The 19,821-nt window shown below is 45.0% G+C and overlaps 1 protein-coding gene across 1 annotated transcript; it reads right to left on the bottom strand.

The window, feature by feature from the left end:
* Window positions 1–800: 800 nt before the first annotated feature.
* LOC109483265 lies at window positions 801–11,619 on the bottom strand. Its single transcript, XM_019786257.1, has 5 exons — window positions 11,194–11,619; window positions 8,311–8,524; window positions 7,222–7,958; window positions 3,123–3,252; window positions 801–2,168 (listed from the first exon to the last, which is right to left on the bottom strand). The coding sequence occupies exons 2-5, from the start codon at window positions 8,436–8,438 to the stop codon at window positions 842–844; spliced, it is 2,322 nt and encodes a 773-aa protein (XP_019641816.1). The 5' UTR covers window positions 8,439–8,524; window positions 11,194–11,619; the 3' UTR covers window positions 801–841.
* Window positions 11,620–19,821: the final 8,202 nt, after the last annotated feature.

The following is a 19,821-nucleotide window of genomic DNA, read 5'->3' as shown; positions in this document are numbered from 1 at the left end:
AGAAGAAAACTACATCATATAGGAAATGGATAATTAAGTTAAACATAAATGTACAACATAACGGCATAAAGGACAGGACATGCCATTTTATTCGCTGTTTCTTTGTTTGTTTGTTTGTTTGTTAAGTCGATATGATTGTTAAAAGCACATAGCCTTTTCAAAGATTGTGAACTACATGAAAATCATGGCATACATCTTTCTGCAACACACAGTATGATGTATAAATGAAACCATACATAGTATGGATCGGAATTCGTACTAAAACAAACATGCATTACATAGCAATCAATTAACAAACGACATAGCATTTTCATTAACTGATTAGCATATGATAATCACACCCGTCATTTTTGTTAAGATTACAAATTGCGTCAAATCGCGTACCTCATTTAGTACAGCTATTGGCACACAAAACTGACAAAATCACCCACTAAGTAAATGCCAAACTATGGCCAAGAACACAATATAAATCCCTGAAATTATGGCATTTTCAACCTGAGGTAGCTAGCCTTAAAATAAAGACGATGAAACACTTCTAGTTATAACGTCGTGGAACGATTTTGGCGCATTTGGTGTATTCCGGTGTATTCCTGTGTATTTCGGTGTATTCCGGTAAATAGTCAGACCCTTTTGGCGTCACTGAATTTTTAAGCAGGATGTGACAGAACCAGCTACTGACGTCGACAGGATCCAAGACAGCCTTTTCCGTGATAAGATCGCTAAATTTTGCAGGGAAAATGTAGGACTACCCCCAGAAACTCAGTTTGCTATCGTGCGGCGATCGTACGACGCAAGTTGAAGTGGTAAGAGTGTCCTACTACTAGCTGCTTGTTGCACATCCCTAATTTTGCACACACTCTTGGATTTCTGACAGGATTTTCTTGTCGTCTGCCAGCTTGTGGAATTTCTCCAGATCAAACGACCCGTCTTGCCTGGTCAGGCTGCGGCACATCTTGTCGATGGCCGTCGTTGCCATGACCGTCTGGACAAACCCGTCCACCAGTTCATCCAGCCCGAGACCCTGCTTGTCGAAATCTTCCCAGTCCACGGTCAGGAGCTTGTCTACGTCGGACTGCCGGTCTGCGTCGGCTTGCCAGGCGGTCAGGCTGTCGTCTAGAGACAGGTTGGTGCCCAGGTAGCTCCACGACGGTGCGGTGTCGTCCACTTGGTCCGGCAGGGGTCGATCTGCACGCCTGCTGAAGGAGCAAGTCGGCCTGAATCCGCTAGGTGTCGCATGGACCATCAGCCGCACGTCGAAGATGTACCTGTGGCCGTCCTTGTCCGGCACGGTGCCCGCGTGGTGCCACCGCGACGTCGACCAGTTCTCGTGCCCGATGAGGCTCTGGACGACGAACCTCTCGTACCCGAGGTCCTGCGCCATCACGTCGTCCAGTTCCTTCTGTGACGTGACGGTGTAGATGCCGTGTCCGGAGTTACTGAAGGGGTTCTTGATGACCGCCTTCCCGCCAACAGTCTTCACCACCGCCGGGAGCTGCTCCTTGGTGACTCCGATGAACGTGCGAGGCGTCCGGATGCAGAGACCGCTTCTCTCTTGGTGCTTGTTGAACTCCTCGTAGGCCCTGGCCGCCATGAGCTTGTTCCTCGCGCCGGCCAGGCAGCAGGAGATCGGGTTGAGGAGGACAGTCTTGGTGGTGAGCGGGATGCGCGTCCAGGGTTTCTGCGTGACGTAGCGGAATGCCGCCCGGATGGCGTGCCACTGGCCCTCCCCGTCCCTCACCTCCATCACGCCGTCCGTCCAGCGCATGGTCTGCTCCTCCGGCGGCTGGTCGATGCGGCTCTCCACGACGAACACCGGTTCCTGGGTCAGGTCGGCCAGCGCCAGTTTATACCCGCCGTTCTCAAACACGCTGTCGTCGTGCACGAGCGCCAGCGAAGCGTCTCGCAGCGTCTCGTCACACTTGCCGCCGATGACGTCCCGGAAGGTCTCCCCCATGAGCTTGTGGTAGCCGCTGTCCATCCCCGTCCCGTGCGGCATGTACTTCTGCCCGCAGGGACACGAGTTCACCTCCAGGACCACCATCTCTCGCTGCCCTGTGGCGGTGATACACGGGAAGAGGTCCGCCCCGGCCCAGCGGAAGTGCTCGGGTTGGTACGACAGGACCTCCCGCACGGAGTCGGGACTGATGTCCTTGTGCGTGGCGCAGTATCTACAGGAGAAAAAAAAAAACATGGCCGGCAAACGTCAATACTTATCATATATGTTCACACCATGATTACATACATACCAATGGTGACCTACTTGTAATCATACCCTCCGCCCTAAAGCGCCCGACAGGGCGTTGGATTGGAAATGTGACACGTTTAAACCGACGTCGTTCTGACTTCAGAACCAGGGACAGAGGCATAAGGCGGCGTCCGTGTCCAAAAAAAAAGAAATTATAATGACTGCCAATACGATCCAGTTGGACGACTTCGACTGTATCGCGTGTCACAGAAACAACCTACAGGATTTACACTATCGTGTGACGTTTCTCCATATAAATTCTGAAAGGATAGTTTAGATAAATCTACAATGCTTACTTGTTTAGTCATCCATATGACTTGGAGTCGCAAATCGTATCGAGACGATAGTAGTGGTTTGTTAGCCTCCGTAGTAGGCTTATACTATAGAACTGGGGGTTTGGTGGTCTTCGGCTGTTTTCTGATTAGCCCAGTTCTAAAAAAACCGGGGGTAATTCAACCAGGCCGGCCATGTTGTCTGTATGCAATCAGAAAATAGCACATAAAAGCTCCCAAAGACCCTGAAGACCCCCAAACCCCCAGTTTTTGGTATGCCAGGGAGGCTAGTGGTTTGTTGGATTCACGTGAGTTCTTGGCTAAAATTTGCCATGTACTGGTGTATTGTAGGTTATATATACGTTTTTTAAAGCACAAAAGCACCACAGGTGTCCAAGATGGCTTCCTTCTATGGCAATCACTCGTGATCTTTATTTGCAACTGGATACAGATTCATGTACTGATACATAGTCATGCACAGATACAGATTCATGTACAGATAGAAACTTCAGTCCCTACACCTGACTGAGGGTTATAGTTGACACGGTGGCCTTTGCGTGGATTTATATAAGGTGGAGAACAGGTTGCGAATCTGACACCCTTACCTGGAGACGACTTGCTCCTTGTCTAGTTGTAGGAACTCCGCTACTGTCGTATGAAGGCGGGAGCCCTGTAACACCGGGTGGAGGAAACTGAAAGGCCGGGCCTGGCTGGGATAAACCACGTAAGCCATGACTGTGAGCGAACGATCGAGGAGTTCTGACCAGAAGAAACGAGAACAGACGACAGTGTGACACGCCGGCCCTCTCAGCATCAGGTGAAAAATGGCGGGAAAATCCCTTTGAGACGGTATCCAGGGAGTGGCTACAGTGTCAGTATCCCTTACACGCCCCGTATTGTGAACACCTGTGGTGTGATGACCGATTCTTAAGAAAAGCTGTCTGGACAGTAACAGTACACCTTGCCTGGTGAAGAAAAGAGATGAAGGACATTGCAACACGATACTTCTGGTCAGACGGATCATAAGTAGCCCTTATGTAGGACACTATACCCACCATAGGGCTGTGTACATATTGCATTTTGTCAGAGAATTTAGAAATACCAACGTACTTCACAGTGACCAACCGCGGTCATTGCATAGTTCATAGACAAATCTGAACTTTTGAAGAACAGGACAGGAATACTCCCCTTATTTGACTCAGTCAACAAAAATGACACCAATACACGTTATGCCCTTTCTCCTTAGGCCACACCAAGTAAATTTTATGGATGACGTCCTTTGGAGACCCTAAATCTAATGCGAGAGGGCGAAAAAAAAACAAGAAGGGCCCTAAAAAACAAGATGCCTAGATAAGAAATATACTAAGAGACGACAAATGTTAGGGCACAATTTGAATGAGGTGACACAGTGTAACAAGCAAGAAGTCTTTTATTCGTAATCAAAACAGCAATAAATCAGGTGGAACAGCAGTTGTCGTCCTGCCCTGTTCTCGCGTTACGGGTTACACGTCAATCTGACGATTTGTGGCACTGTCGTGACTCTTTGGTCATAGTTACAGGAAGTGGAATTTCTTGTTTTTTTTCTAGGAACAGGCCGAAATCAATGCGGGCGTGGACGTCATCCATAAAATTTACTTGGTGTGGCCTTACCGGTAGCCCCTCCCTCCCATACGCTACTAATTGCTGTATTTTCGACACTGTTTTCAATTTCATCGTGTGGGTTCGTGTGGCGTAGCGGCAGAGTGCTCGACCCGGAACCAAGAGGTCCCGGGTTCGAGTCCTGACATGCCACCGATCTTGTGCCCTTGGGAAAGGCACTTTACACGACTTTCCTCACTTAAGTGGAAATGAGAATTGTCCTGTGCTGTATTTGTACTATGTGTTGGTGGCGGCATAAAATAAGTTGATATAACTTGAGTGTGCCGTCGCCATGTTTGGTCATGAAATGTTGAAATAAAAAAAAATCATCTCTCAGTCTGTAAGATTTAATTTATTATATTAATTAATTAGGGTTTTCTCACTGTTGTCAGCTGTTGTAAGAGTTTGAGCTTGTCAATCCCCTGGTTTTCTTTCTATATTTGTGAAGCAGACCCTTGTGGCTCTCTGGTGAAGAAGAATTGTTGAGATTGAAATGTGAGAAAGTACTTTCATTTGTGACTTGTTTTCGTGTATTTTACCATAGGCTTCTATGGGCAAAGGTAATTGTACTGTCTGCCCTACACCCACTCACACGCCAACAGAGACATCCATTTCCAAACCTCACAAACACAGCTACCAACACGTCCACAAACTGCACCGAAACCATAAACTTCTTGTCGAATGCAATTTAGTTTATTGCAAATTCTTGCCCGGTACCAAAGGCAACATGAAAAAAGATGGACAAACAATGAGGAACAATATAAAAAGTGACTACTCTTGTCTAAAGGCTGAAATGACATTTTGAAATAAAGTTTATTTCGTCTCCCACGCACCGAATTTTACGTGCAGTATTTCAAAGTCTTGTATATATACACCGCCTTTTGTCTATTTCAAGGGAACGAACACCAATTTTGCTAATTGCACAGCGCAAATCAAAATCAACTAAGTTTTAAATATCGTTCCAGCTTATATTATATGCTGTTTTACATGTCGTAGAAAAAACTTGCAACATTTGGTGAAAAATCTAAGTCATCATCAAATTTATAATTACACCTCTTGTGCTACAACAACAAAATAACAACAGCAGTTTCTGTCGTTCCCTGTACGGATAGGAATGTCTTGCAATGATAGTGACTGTTTTTTTTATCATTAATATTGATATGCATTTGTCAATATATTAACATCATTTCTCATATTTGTTCCCTTTGTTTTCTGTACCTTGTGGTATTACTTAGTTGCACTTGTTTCATTTACTCTGCACCTGTCTCATACCGTGTTATATTGTCATACTATGTTTTATCTAACTATATACAAGGCCCTATAACAACAAAATAATTTAAAATAACTTGAATGGAATGAAATGAAAGTGTTTCACCCTAACCCTAACCCTAACCCTAACCAGCAAGGCCCTATAACGGCAAAATAAATTAAAATAACTTGAATGGAATGAAATGAAAGTGTTTCACCCTAACCCTAACCCTAACTCTAACCAGCAAGGCCCTATAACAGCAAAATAATTTAAAATAACTTGAATGGAATGAAATGAAAGTGTTTCACCCTAACCCTAACTCTAACTCTAACCAGCAAGGTCCTATAACAACAAAATAAATTAAAATAACTTGAATGGAATGAAAATGTTTCACCCTAACCCTAACCCTAACCCTAACCAGCAAGGCCCTCTAACGGCAAAATAAATTAAAATAACTTGAATGGAATGGAATGAAATGAAAGTGTTTCACCCTAACCCTAAGCCTAACCCTAGCCCTAACCCTAACCAGCAAGGCCCTCTAACGGCAAAATAAATTAAAATAACTTGAATGGAATGAAATGAAAGTGTTTCACCCTAGCCCAAACCCTAGCCCTAATCCTAACCCTAACCAGCAAGGCCCTCTAACGGCAAAATAAATTAAAATAACTTGAATGGAATGAAAATGTTTCACCTTAACCCAAACCCTACCCCTAACCCTAACTTCACAGTCTGTTCCCAGTTTTGAACCATTTTGTAGAGGCTCCTTACACCACGCCGACTTAATTTTAAAGATGACATCCGCGAGCATTGATTTTCGCCTGTTCTAATAAAAAACCACCTCCTTCGAGGCTCTAGTCTAGGTGCCATCCGTAGTCCATGGTAGCTAGCGACAACAGGGTGCCAGTGGTAACTACGCAGGACAGCACCCAGGCTGCCGACGCTCCACGGAACTCAATCAAGAACCCAGTGCGAACTTAAAAATTATGCAAAAGGACAGCCTGTGCTGGCTTGTCGTAAAAGTCGCTATCACGGTACTACTGCAATTCACAATTCCATGCTTTGTATTCCTGTGGTTTAGCTGCATTTTTTTTGGCTGGACGGGCTTTTTTATTCGCACTAGTTTTTTTGTGTCTTCAGAGGATGGCATCCATAAAATTAAGTCAGTGTGGCCTTACTATAGATTAAATGTGCTCTTGGGGTCGTTCCGGTGCTTCTGACTGACTAGCTGACTGGCTACTGATCATCTGACGTGTCCGACAGATCGTAGATCTCTTCCAGGATTGTCCTGTCGTCAGCCAGAACCGCGAATTCTTCGAAGTCGAAGGAGCCGTCCGGCCGCACCAGGCGGCAGCACATTCTGTCGATGGCGGTGGCCGCCATGACAGTCTGCACGAAGCCGTCCACCAGGTCATCCACGCTGAGACCCAGCGTCTCGAAGGGCTCGGAGTCCACGGACAGAAGCCTGTCTGTGTCCGACTGCCAGGCGCCGATGGTGTCCTTGATAGACAAGTTCGTGCCGAGGTGCTCCCAGGTATCCTGGATCCCGTCCAGGGTGTCCGGCAGCGGTAGGTACGCGCGCCTGTTGAAGATGCAGAGCGGCCTGTAACCGTCAGGGGTCGCATGTACCATCAAGCGCGTGTCGAAGACGTACTTGTTGCCGTCCTCGTCGGGTAGGGTACCCGCGTGGTACCACTGGGAGCTGGACCAGTTCTCGTGCCCGATCAGGGCCTGGACGATGAACTTCTCGTACCCAAGGTCCAGCGCCATCAGTTTGTCCAGTTCCTTCTGTGACGTCACGGTGTAGACGCCCTGGCCGCAGTTGCTGTAGGGGACCTTGATGACGGCCTTGCCGTGTAGAGCCTGGACGACAGTCGGGATCTGGGCCTTGGTCACCCGCATGAACGTACGCGGGATCCTGATGCGAAGCCCCGTTCCTCCCTGCTGCTGGTTGAAGTCTTCGTACGCCATGGCGGCCAGAAGCTTGTTCCTCCCGCCGGAGAGACAGCAGGCGATCGGGTTGAAGACCACGGTCTTGGTGGCTCCGACGGGGATGCGCGTCCAGGGTTTCTGCGTGACGTAGCGGAACGCGGCTCGGACGGTGTGCCACTGGTCCTCCACGTCCCGCACCTCCATGACGCCGTCCGTCCAGCGGATGTTCTGTTCTCTGGGCTGGGAGAGGTAACTCTCCACCACGTACACGGGCTCCTTCGTGATGTCTGCCAAGGCCGCTGCGTAGCCGCTGTTCTCCAGGTTGTTCTTGTCCAGCACGACCGCCAGGGGCCTGTTGCGGAGAGAAGGGTCGCACCTGCTGGACACCGTGTCGCGAAACGTCTCGCCCATGAGCTTGTGGTAGCCGCTGTCCATCCCCGTGCCGTGCGGCATGTACTTCTGCCCGCTAGGGCACGAGTTGACCTCCAGGACCACCATCTCGCGCCGCCCGGCCGCGGTCACGCCCGGGAACAGATCCGCCCCGGCCCAGCGGAAGTGTTTAGGCTGGTACGTCAGGAGTTTCCACAGAGCTTCCGGCTGGACCTCCTTGTGTTCCTTGCAGTATCTGGAACAACAAGAGAATGAATGAATGAATGAACTGTATTGCTCGACAGTTGTACAATGTATGGCAACAATGACAATGTGAACAATGCAATCAAGTCTATTCTAAGAGGCCACTAGTATTACTACAGGAAAAAGAGACTACTAGTATTATACTACAGGAATGTGTACTAAATGGCGTATAACATGAAGGGTATTAGGCGTTGCTATCTGTTACAATACTTTCTCTTTTTTGTAATGCACTACATATATATTGGCCTAACCTATGATGTCTTACCCATGATGCACTGAGAACTGTCATGGCGCCATGACCTGCGCTAGGCATTATGGGAATTGTGAAAATCATGAATACATACCTGATGATTATCTGTTCGGTGTCGAGTTGCAGGAAGGCGGTGACTGTGGGGTGTGTCTGGGCCCCGCCCATGGCAGGGTGCAGGAAGCTGAAGGGGCGTGACTCCCTGGGGTTGACGACGTAGGCCATGACGTCACGGTGATTGACAGGCAGCAGCGGACAGAGAAGATGTCGTCAGGGGCGGTGTGATGACCTTTGTCGCGACTTTTCCCTTCCTGGAGACAAGAGAAATACATGACTGTCAACTACGTATATCATGAACATTGGAAAAGAAAACAAACGTAGAAAACTAGAAAGTTAACATTTGCAAAGCAAATGCATAATGTTTGCCTTCGCATATGGTCTGCTCTGTTATTAGTAATTCTTACTCAAACACATTCTCATATATAGTGACAGGAGTCTAAATCCCTCCTACTCTAAAATTGCAACATTATGTAACCCAACACCAGCTACCATAGTGACAGACGGTCTGGTTCAGATCATTGACCTGACATTGTGGAAACTGAGCAAAAAGAAAAAAAATAACACTGTACGAAAAGTCACAATGGATATCGGACTTTGGTATGGCCACACCGACTTAATTTTATGGATGACATCCGCGCGCGCATTGATTTTCGCCTGATCTCCAAAAAAAAAAAAAAAAAAAAAAGATAACGTCCTCCGAGGCTCTGACCAGTGCCGACTCATAAATTCCACAAAAGGCCAGCATGTGCCGGCTTGTCCTATACGTCGCTATCTACTGCCGCAAATTCACAATACCAGCTTTGTATTTCTGTGGTTTAGTAGCATTTTTTTCGCCGGAATTTCTTTTTTATTCGCCCGCGCGCACTAGTTTCGGGGTCTTCAGAGGATGTCATCCATAAAATTAAGTCGGTGTGGCCTACATCCCACTTCATCAAGTATAGGGACTGAACCGTAATGAGACCATGCTTGGGGACAAAAGAATAAATGACGCGTGAACGTCCAACAGTTGTCAATGCTAAAATTGTGCAGCTATCCATGCAAATTTGTATTGGGTGCGATCTCCCAGTGTATATTATATACACACCTCACCTCTCAACGTAACCCCACATCTTATGTGTGTGGGGGGGGGTCGTTTCTCGAAAAACGAAAAAAAATCGTACAATGTCGTGAGAGGGCAACAGAGTTTGCTGAATCATGGATACGACTTACATGGATTTTGTTCTGTTCATTTCCCAATAGCAACGTACACCCTCTTAAAACGCCATCGGTAGGAGGGACGGCAGGGGAATAATAAACCGATCCGGGCTGTCAATCAAAATAAGCAGAGTACTGTGATTGGTCTAATGTAATGACGTTTACGCATGTAACTACTAGGTCTAGACCGGGTATCTGGGCGTGGAATGTCTTGAGGGTAACAAGTGGTGAAACGTGACCGAAATGCAAAACATGCTTTGAAAGCCCGAAGAAGCTCTACATGGGGGATTTGATAATGCTCATCTGTAAATCTAGGAATACGGCAACATTTAGACGCACATTCCTATACGCAATGAGCTAGATATAGATTTTGGTACCTGTATGTTAATTGGTAAAAATAGGCATCAGGCAGGGACACAACTCAACGTTCTGTGGTAATGTAAGGATCCAATATTCTGATCCATGTAGTCCCCCCTATGGAAATGGTATAACCCGCAACAGTAGGCTCTAGTCCAGACTGGTTAGATCCAGTTCAGCCTTGCACATGCCTTCACCAGAAATTCAGAATATACACTACAGTCTCAGAGAACCTCTCGTCTCCGACAAGACAGGGCAAGGAATGGAAAATTACAGTAACGTTTGGACAATCTGGCGTTGGACAATGCGATAGTCATCATACGGAAAATTTGAATAATTAGAGCGGACCGGCTATGGCTGGCGATGAATAAAATAGCACGCTAGGCCGCATACAGACCCTCCTGTAAAAGCATGTTACATCAATTCAGCACCAAATTCTTCTAGTTAAAGCAAACAGACAGCGAGCTAGCGCGGAAATGAAGGCCGTGCAATATATCCTTCGGACAAAAAGAGGACCTTTGCAAGAAATATAACGTGTTAAAAGAAAAACAGACCATCTATACCGCAGACGAAAACATTTGTGATAACAGGCGCTGTGTCTGCATATTGATAGTGTTTGCCTAGCACATAGTGAATTCGAAATTAAATATACATTCTGCCTTCATAACGCATTGCAATGGATTAAAAAAAAAAGAAACAATGAATTACAAAATGTCCCAAGCGCATTGCATTAGTGCATATTCAACCACTATTAAACCAAAGGTTTTTTACGTTGAGTTGAGCGGAATGGAAACGCTTGATTACGCCTTGCGAAAAAAAGAATGGCATGCCGGTGCATTATGCACTGTACTTTTACCGAAGCCTTGGCGAAGAAAACAGACCGAGCGTCAATGGCGGCTGGGCAGAGATGTGCGCTAAGGCTAGCCTCCACCAGGCCTTTCTACGGGAATACGGATCGTAGGATTCGGCGAAAAAGAGAGTAAAATTGGCCAAGGCAAGGGAGTCCGGCTGCGGGGAGGTAGTTTCTTTCCCTGCGCGGCCAGTCAAACCTACAAGGCGGCCAAACTCCCCTGGCAAATATTCTCATATACATTACGCCAGCGTAGTTACTCTATGCTAAGGCGACGGAGAACTGATATTTAATCTCCAAGCAGATGTGAAGAAGCCGGCTCAGTGTTTAACGCCAATGTCTCGAGGGCTTCTTAATATATGCGCCTCTCTAGTGGTCCGCAGCGAAGGAAGCAAACATGCGGAACACTAGAAAGGCGAATAAAAAAGCTTACAAAACACGCGTAAAAAACACTACTGAGCCGGTCCCACCATCTGCTTGTTGAATAATGAAAAATACAGGCTCTGGAAATATACCGACCTTGAATGAATGGGCGAAAGGCAGGCAAAACCGTCGCAGAGCGGGGAAGATTGTCCTATGGCCGTTCGCCCACTAGTGCTCGTCACAAGGCCGCAGAGCCAGCACCCCGGCTTTTAAGGAGGACCGTCAAAGGCGGATGAGTGAGCGGGTGAATACACGTTGTCACACGCGCTCAGCTAGCCTCTGTTCACGTGCTGAGCCAAAACGGAGTCAGCGGTACAGGCACACGTCCGGCAACTGGACACCAGCGCCACGAAACACAGCCCTCTCGCCTTTTGATTGTCGTTCGTTATTCTCCTACAGGCACCCCACGTTATATACCCTACCTACAGAGCCGGTTGAATCCGGTTGGATACTACGCGCTGTACCTTACCTCACCTACTACTACGCCGGTTGGAGCCGGTTTTTTGATACTACGCGCGCAGTCTAGGAACCACACCTACGTCATTATAATGTTTTCGTACATCGCGCCACGGTAATTTGCATAATGGATCTGCGGCTTTCCCCGCCGGTTCGAACCAGCTTGTGCAGATAGCCTCCGTACTACAGGCATTCAGCCAGCGTTATTTCTATGGCTTGGCATGTGCTGCTTCCTGATTGTATGTCAGTATTATTATTACTACCCGATTTTTGGCATTCGTCCAGCACGGTAGCGATTCAGTGAACTCAAATACACTATCAGATTTTACTCAGACACGCCAGAAAAATAGCTGAAATTAAGCTGAAAAAAAGACCCGCGCCGAAGCCTGTTGGGGAGGCTATCGTGCAGGGCGGTTTGGTCCGGTCCTGACATCACGTGCACGCCAGGTTGGGTGACATCATCATGATCATTTATTGGCCGATCATCCGAACAAAAGAAAACAGCAAAAGCCCCATACAGTATAATATCGGAATGCAGAGCCTGCTATGGAAACACTGATCATGTAATTGTGAAGCTGACCCAGGTTTCACAGTCTAATCTAAAGCTTAGCGATGTTACTAGTGCTAGCTAGACGTTTCCGCATATGATATTTCATTGCAAATTTTGCTACGCATAAACGAATTTGATGGTTCTGTGGAAAAAAAAATCGAGATTCGCCCCGTTTCAGTGAGTACTATCGCTATTTTAATAGCGACAGTATACCGTTATACTGTATTCCGTAGCGTTTCTCTTGTACAGGCCAGCTACAGTCCATGGCCAGGTCCCGTGAATATGGCTCACAAAATTATACCACATTTCCCCTGAGCTATATAGACCATTTGCAACATGAAATACGATAAATGTACGGCACAGAATTCTATTGAATGTTAGTCACCATTATATTTCTTGGAACTGGCCTTTGTTTGCAAACGGTCATGCAGCATGGCGCTAAATACATGATGGAATGTTTGGAGGTACATGTAAACAAACCCAGGCGAAACTGAGAAAGTACAGGACTCGCTGAGCGCACGCTTCAAAATCGATAAATGGTTGAAATGGTTTCTCTAGTCTCGTATACTTAGTACTATATTGTATAGTATATAATCAAAAAAAGGTCCAAACCTGCGGTCGCCAGCCAGCGTTGAATTAGAATTAGTTACTGACCTAGATCTGTAAGAAAGCTGAATTTGAAATCCGCTGAAGCAATTTGCAAGGACATTACATACTATTAGATAGTCCCTTATGATATAATGTCCTTGGCTAAGGAAAGGTACAATGTGTTTGAAATCCACAGCTATATATAAGGGAAATCCAGTACAGGAATTTCAAATTAAACCATGCCAAATGTCAATGGACAAACCCTCTAACCTGTAAGTATATATGCTATGTTTATGTATATTGTAAGGAGAGCAAATATATTATTAGGCCATCGCAAGTAAATTTTGTGGATGACATCCTACGCAGACTCCAAATCTAATTCGATAGGACGGAAACAAAACAAGGTGGACAAAAAAAACAAGATTCCTACATTTTCAAATTTTGACATCATAAACCTTGTTCAACAAGAAATGATACCCATATTGTGCTAGGTTTACTGCCAATTTATAATACATGTATTACAACAATACGTGACATCCATTGTAACTGAAAGATAAAAGCTTTCAATCAGGCGAAAATCAATGCGTGTGCTGATGTCATCCATAAATATTACGTGCTGTGGCCTTAGTCGAAGCCACGAACCGTGATCATTTAATGGCATCACGTGACAAGTGCGTGGCATGCCATGGCTGGAGCATGCACGCGTCACGTGATAGTTATCAATACTACTCATGCCTCTCAAAAAAACTACGTACTGCCTTCATTACTATAACGGCAATTCTAATGAGGGGGCGTGAGGGGAGGGGGGTAAAGTTGTTAAAATTCGGATTATATACGCCATGTTTTCGATGTAGGTCCTAACTTCATTTACTGTACTGGTAGATTCTCGTAAATTTTGATAGATCACCAACTTGTCTTGTTTGTATCTATATCGGTTTTACCCACCTTGTAATTATGCATGTATCTTGTCAATGTGTTTTACACTCATTGTATATTTTTGAGTAGAAGGTGGTATGTAAGCAACTTGTGCTTTTTGCCCAGTACTCAATAAATATATGTGAATAAAATAAGATAAAAATACGCCAAGAAGGTTCTGACTTCTTGAATATATATATATGGATAATAGACATAGCCTGGATACCACACTACTCCCAGGGCATACACAGGATAATTCCTTGGCTTCAGAACCAACATGTCCCCAGGGAAAATGTGTGTGTTGTATACACTGACAACACACAAAATGTACCGTCCCTGTTTTGAAAGATGCATGCACACCCTGACAGCACGTATTTATGAGCCGTCCCTGCCTGCCGTATCTCCGGTTCTCAGGTGCGGCTAATAAGTCATCCTCTTCCCGACAGGGCCTGTCCGTTTTATTACCTTCGTCAGAAGGCTATGTTGTCGTACTCTCCAAGCAGAGGTTGTGGGGGAATGATCGTTAGCCTTTTATATATCATGATATGGCCCGTTTTTTGTGTGTGTGTGGCCAATTGGATACTGCCTGACCAATTTGATACTCTATTTTTGCCGACCCTAGGATCTGCTTGGAGATTAATATTTTCGGTTTGGCTATGGTGGAGTCAGGGAGTGATACCCTGGAAGCCAGAGTACAGCGGGTCGCCGCCGGTTTCTTCTCGGCCCTCCAAGCAACTTTACCCGCAAAACACGATCCAGCCGGCCAGGGTGGTTTAGCGAGCGGGCGAAAAAAAAAGACGGGCCGAAAAAACAAGGTTCCTACATTTTAAAATTTTGACTCAATCATTGTACAAATGGTTTTATTCAGTGGGAACATCACATATACACAGCTAGCATCACATATCACTGCATCGGAGTAAGAAACAAAACATTAAATCAGAGCCTTTTCTTGTATCCTCTCTTCATAGTTATCTGCCATCCACCTTTCGGCATGGCAACACATCTTTGCCCATTTTCGGCATGTTGACCACTGTCAGAAGGCAACAAAATTTGTTTCATAGTTTTTTTTTCCAAAATCAGGCGAAAATTAATGCGCGCGTTGAAGTCATCCATAAAAATTACTTGCTGTGGCCTAACCTCGGTTTTCACATTATCGCAAATGTCTGTATGCCCAAGCGGATACCTCAGTGGGAATGCTACCTCTACGTAGCATACAAATGAGCTATGATATTCATAGCGGCCATGGATGGCAATAATAACATAGACAGGCTGACGTGTGTGGGCAAATCAAGTTCCCAATCATGGGATTTGCAGAGGGAAAGGCTACAACTGGAGACAAGCAGTCGCAGTGAGTTTTTGGCATGTGTTGGATGTTTCATTAAAAGCAGGACACGTTTAAACACTTGATGTCATGCAAGAACGAATGTATAGTAGACAAACTATGTAATTATGTTTCCAGATGTTTCAAAAAGAGAGAAGAAAGGACAACTAACAGTAGATGATAGGTAGTATATTGTATTGTTGTAATATATAGACTCCTAGCATTTAGCATTAGAATATAGCGTTCCAGTATGAAATAATATGTTTTTTATCCTCTCGACCACATTTGGTCACATTTGTGCATTTAGCCCATCTGGGCAAGAACATGCAATAAAGATTCATATCAATATCATATCAATTAAAGGCATCCAATGCAACGTACTTTGTTTTAATTTTGTTTGTTTATTTATTTATCTAACCAGGGAACATATGGCCCTGAAGGTTGCTTTTCAATGTACCCTGGGGGGGGGGGGGGCAAGTTCCAAACACAATGAAAATAATAACAATATAACATACAGTAATCGCTTAACAAAGTTATGTACAATCAAATTAAGATAAGTTAACTTAATGGTAAGCACGAACTTTAGTAACTGAAGAATAAGTGGTCCAAAATAGACATACATCAAATAATATCAAATCAGATGACATTTCAAATATAATAAGATAGTTTAGTTTTGTATTATTTTTTTACTGCCACACATTGTACGATTGTACGATTGTCGAGCAATAAAGTTCATTCATTCATTCATTCATTCATTCATTCATTCATTCATTCATTCATTCATTCATTCATTCATTCATTCATTCATTCATTCATTCATTCATTCATTCATTCATTCATTCATTTATGTGATTAGGTTTTGACCTATTGGAGAAATGATAAAAAGTAGTATTGGAGAAATGATTACAAGTAGATTTTAGGTTCCCTGGCGGCTTTCCTTGATACTGCAGCAGAGCTTCCGGTTTTTTTATCTCGTGCTCGGGACATGTTTTTCTACGGTGTTTTGGTGGTAAATAGACCTTATTTTTTTAATATAAAGCGATGGGTACACTCAGTTTAAAGGCATCCAATGCGATTTCAGGGCAGCAAAACTGGAAATTTTCTGAATAAAGAAATCTTTATGATATTGACACATACTGCTTCACATTAGCACATTTTAATCAGTATTTCATACTTTGAACAAACAAGCCCCATGCTGAGTCCTTTATTTTATGTGTATTACCCTAAAAATCAACCCAGGGTCCTTCCAGTAACCATTTTTCGTAAGAATTTTGGGTATTTTTGCTCCAAGAGGGTACTTTGGGATAGTGTGGTTTTAACTCTGTATGTAGATAAATGACTACAATATTGACTTTGAAAAATATGGTTTCCAAGCCCTAAAAACTGCACTGGATGCCTTTGATATAAAGCGATGAGTACACTCAGTTTAACTACATGTATGTATGCAATGAAACAACTTCCAAATGTGCAGGTAATGTACATTCCCGCCCGAGGGCAGACAGTGACTAGCGTTAGATCCATCATTCAGACCGCCTGCTGAGGGAAAGTACTTTGTTGGTTTGGGGGGAGTCGGCAAGATCGAGAGAAAAAAAAATAGCTTCATTTGAGTTGAAGTTGACTCTCATAATTTCGCCAGGGTCCAAACTTTCGGACCACCGCATTGAATTGAAAGAGATATGCTAATCAAAAAGACTACCGCATTGAATTGAAGGCCACACTGACTAAATTTTATGGATGACATCCTCTGAAGACACTCAAACTAGTGAGCGTGGGCGAATAAAAAAAAAGTCCAGCAAAAAAATGCAGCTAAACCAGCTCTGCAGCTAATAAACCACAGGAATACAAAGCTGGTGTTGTGAATTGCAATATATAGTACATATCAACTTTTACGACAAGCCGGTGTGACGGAGATCTCGCACCCCCTGATTTTGCACCCCCCCCGGGGCGAGATCACTAGCGATCTCGAACCCCCCGGGGCGAAATCGCTAGCGATCTCGCACCCCCCAAGCTAGTGTTTTCGCACCCCCCAAACTAGTGTTTTCGCACCCCCCGGTGATCTCGCACCCCCCCGCCAAACATTTTGAAAATTGTTCTGTCTGCCCGGTATATAGTTGTTTTGTTGTTATTGTTGTTAAACTTTATTATAGAAATTTAACTGTTGTCCTGCCTGGAAGCAGAGAACCTGACAGCCTTTCCAAAGTTCCTGAAAAGGAAGACAGAACGGAGAATCACTGTAGAGACAGTTACTGTGACTGCAGACGGCCACAGAGCATCGGAAAGTTTAACCTGTGCTCCGAATGGTTTCACTACAGATGTACTAGCATTGGACTCTCGGCCAAATAAGCAAGGAGCATGCCATTGGAAGACTGAGAGTGTCCAAAATGTAGGCCCCCATCGTCAAAACGGCCGAGACTGTACAGCACACTAGTACTGTGCACGTGAATGCTATTCATATACGCGATTAAATTAGATCGCTCTTCTGTTACTTTTCCTGTTACTGTTGAGAAGACTCTATGGAAATAAAATTTGAATACATGTAATTCAATTTGGTGTGTTGTATTGCCTCAATAACCTAAGGAACGTACCCTTGCAGTCAAAAGAACATGAAAGGTAAACAAAAATGGATTTGTGCATTATATACAACTAGAGTTCCACGACCTCATACCTTCGCCAACTGATGTTCACATTAATTTATATTAGATTATGCATATGAGGTCTTAATTTGAATAAATTATTTTTAATGATATTCAGCTTTGCTCACCCTCCAAACGCCACAAACATCAAATTCCTGGCAGTTAAAAACAATGAAATTATAGCTTTTTCTTATGACTTATGCAAATTAGCCCCCAATTTACATAATATTATATGGCCATGTTCCTCTCCTGTCCAATTACACATGTCACAAGTCTGAATAGTCCTATCATGGCATGCAACAGATTTATAGAATATCCTCATTAACAATGCAAATTATATCCTTATTTGCATAATTGTCATCTCATTATGTCAAGCATCATCTAGGCTGCCTACATACCAAAAATCACAATGATTCCTCAACTGGTTCTTGAGTTATCCTCCTTTAAACATTTGAACTTAAAGTCCCCTGCAGTTCCCAAACAAGCTGCTAGGGGGTCTTAACTTACGTCAGTTATTCCCCAGGGCAAGAGCTATCTATCATGCAAAATTCATGACCCTAGCATGTTCAGATCACGAGATATCAAAACCGGAAGTTCTGCTGCAGTACCATAACAAGCCGCTAAGGGGCCCAAAATCTAATCATTTCGAGGTCTCATCAAGACCAACCCACCTACCAAGTATCAAGACAATATATTCAAGCGTTCTTGAGTTATGGTGGTAACAGGCAGACAAACAGACAGACAGACAAACAGACACACCGCCACGAAAACATAACCTTCTTGGCGAAGGTAATTACTGAATATTGGTATTGTCATACTAGAGGATAATGTTTGTTAATAGGTAGCATCTGATATAGTAACCACTGTGAATTACGAAGGCCGTAACAGAACACATACGGGATGAACAAATCGATTGAGGGGTGTAAGATCACCAAAGGGGTGCGAGATCACTAGTGATATCGTTCCGGGGGGTGCAAGATCGCTAGTGATTTCGCTCCGGGGGGTGCGAAATCACTGGGGTGCGAGATCTCTGTCACACCGGCTCAGGTTGGCATTTTGCGGAATTTGTGAATCGTTACTGTACTGAGTTCTGGAGCTTCGGCAGCCTGGCATGGGTGCCGTCCTCCGTAGAACTTTACCATCGGCTCCCTGTAAACTGTATTGTCGCTAGCTACCATGGACTACGGAGGATGGAACCCAGGCCAGAGCCTCGGAGGAGGTGATTTTTTTTAGAACAGGCGAAAATCAATGCGCGCGGATGTCATCCATAAAATTAAGGCGGTGTGGCCTAACTAATCCCTGATGCACAGTGCAGGTGTTCACGACATTCGCTAAAAGGACTAAAGCTAACAAGGCTGGATACCAGGCTACAGTCTCATAACCACATATTCCAACATGTATGAAGTGGTGACCGCCACCAACACAGGGGACAATACAATACTCATTTTCACCTGAGCGAAGTGAGGAAAGTCGTGTTAAGTGCCTTTCCCAAGGGCACAAGATCGGTGGCATGTCAGGACTCGAACCCGGGACCTCTTGGTTCCGAGTCGAGCACTCTGCCGCTACGCCACACAACCCCACATTGTGTTTGAGCTGAGTTACTAGTATGTAAACTGACCTCTGACACTAACCTCTCCCCCTAAGGCTAGAAGTGTTTCAAGGCACAAACAAACACGTACAAAATGTACCTGATAGCTGAGATACATGTACAGGCCTAGCCTGCATGGTATCCAGTCTGATCGTGGTCGGGGCCGTAAGAGCTCGGGGCCGTAAGAGCTCTAGCCCGCCCGCCTCACATAGGTTTCCCGGTGTGTATTTCACGAGAGATTAATTAGCCCTCCACGAACATCGTGTTGGGGGGAAACCAAATCCCCAAGCATACTGTCTCTGATTAGCGTAACACTCCTACCGGGACGGTCTGTTGCACTGGGCGGGGGAAGCTATTAGAGCCCCCGAAGACACAACCTGCCTGAACACCCCAATACCCCCAATCACGATCAGACTGGATACCAGGCTATCACCTGAGGGAAATGAGGAAAGTCGTGTAAAGTGCCTTTTCCAAGGGCACAAGATCGGTGGCATGTCAGGTGGCATGTCAGGACTCGAACCCGGGACCTCTTGGTTCCGAGTCGAGCACTCTGCCGCTACGCCACACAACCCCACATTGTGTTTGAGCTGAGTTACTAGTATGTAAACTTACTCTCCAAGCAGAGGTGAGAGGGAGAGAACGTAGGATATTCCGACATGGCTAGCTAAGGGAA

This window comes from Branchiostoma belcheri, unplaced genomic scaffold (assembly GCF_001625305.1).
Source record: "Branchiostoma belcheri isolate BF01 breed outbred unplaced genomic scaffold, Haploidv18h27 scaffold63, whole genome shotgun sequence".
NCBI lineage: Eukaryota > Metazoa > Chordata > Leptocardii > Amphioxiformes > Branchiostomatidae > Branchiostoma > Branchiostoma belcheri.
This window is presented reverse-complemented; position numbering and strand designations above follow the sequence as displayed.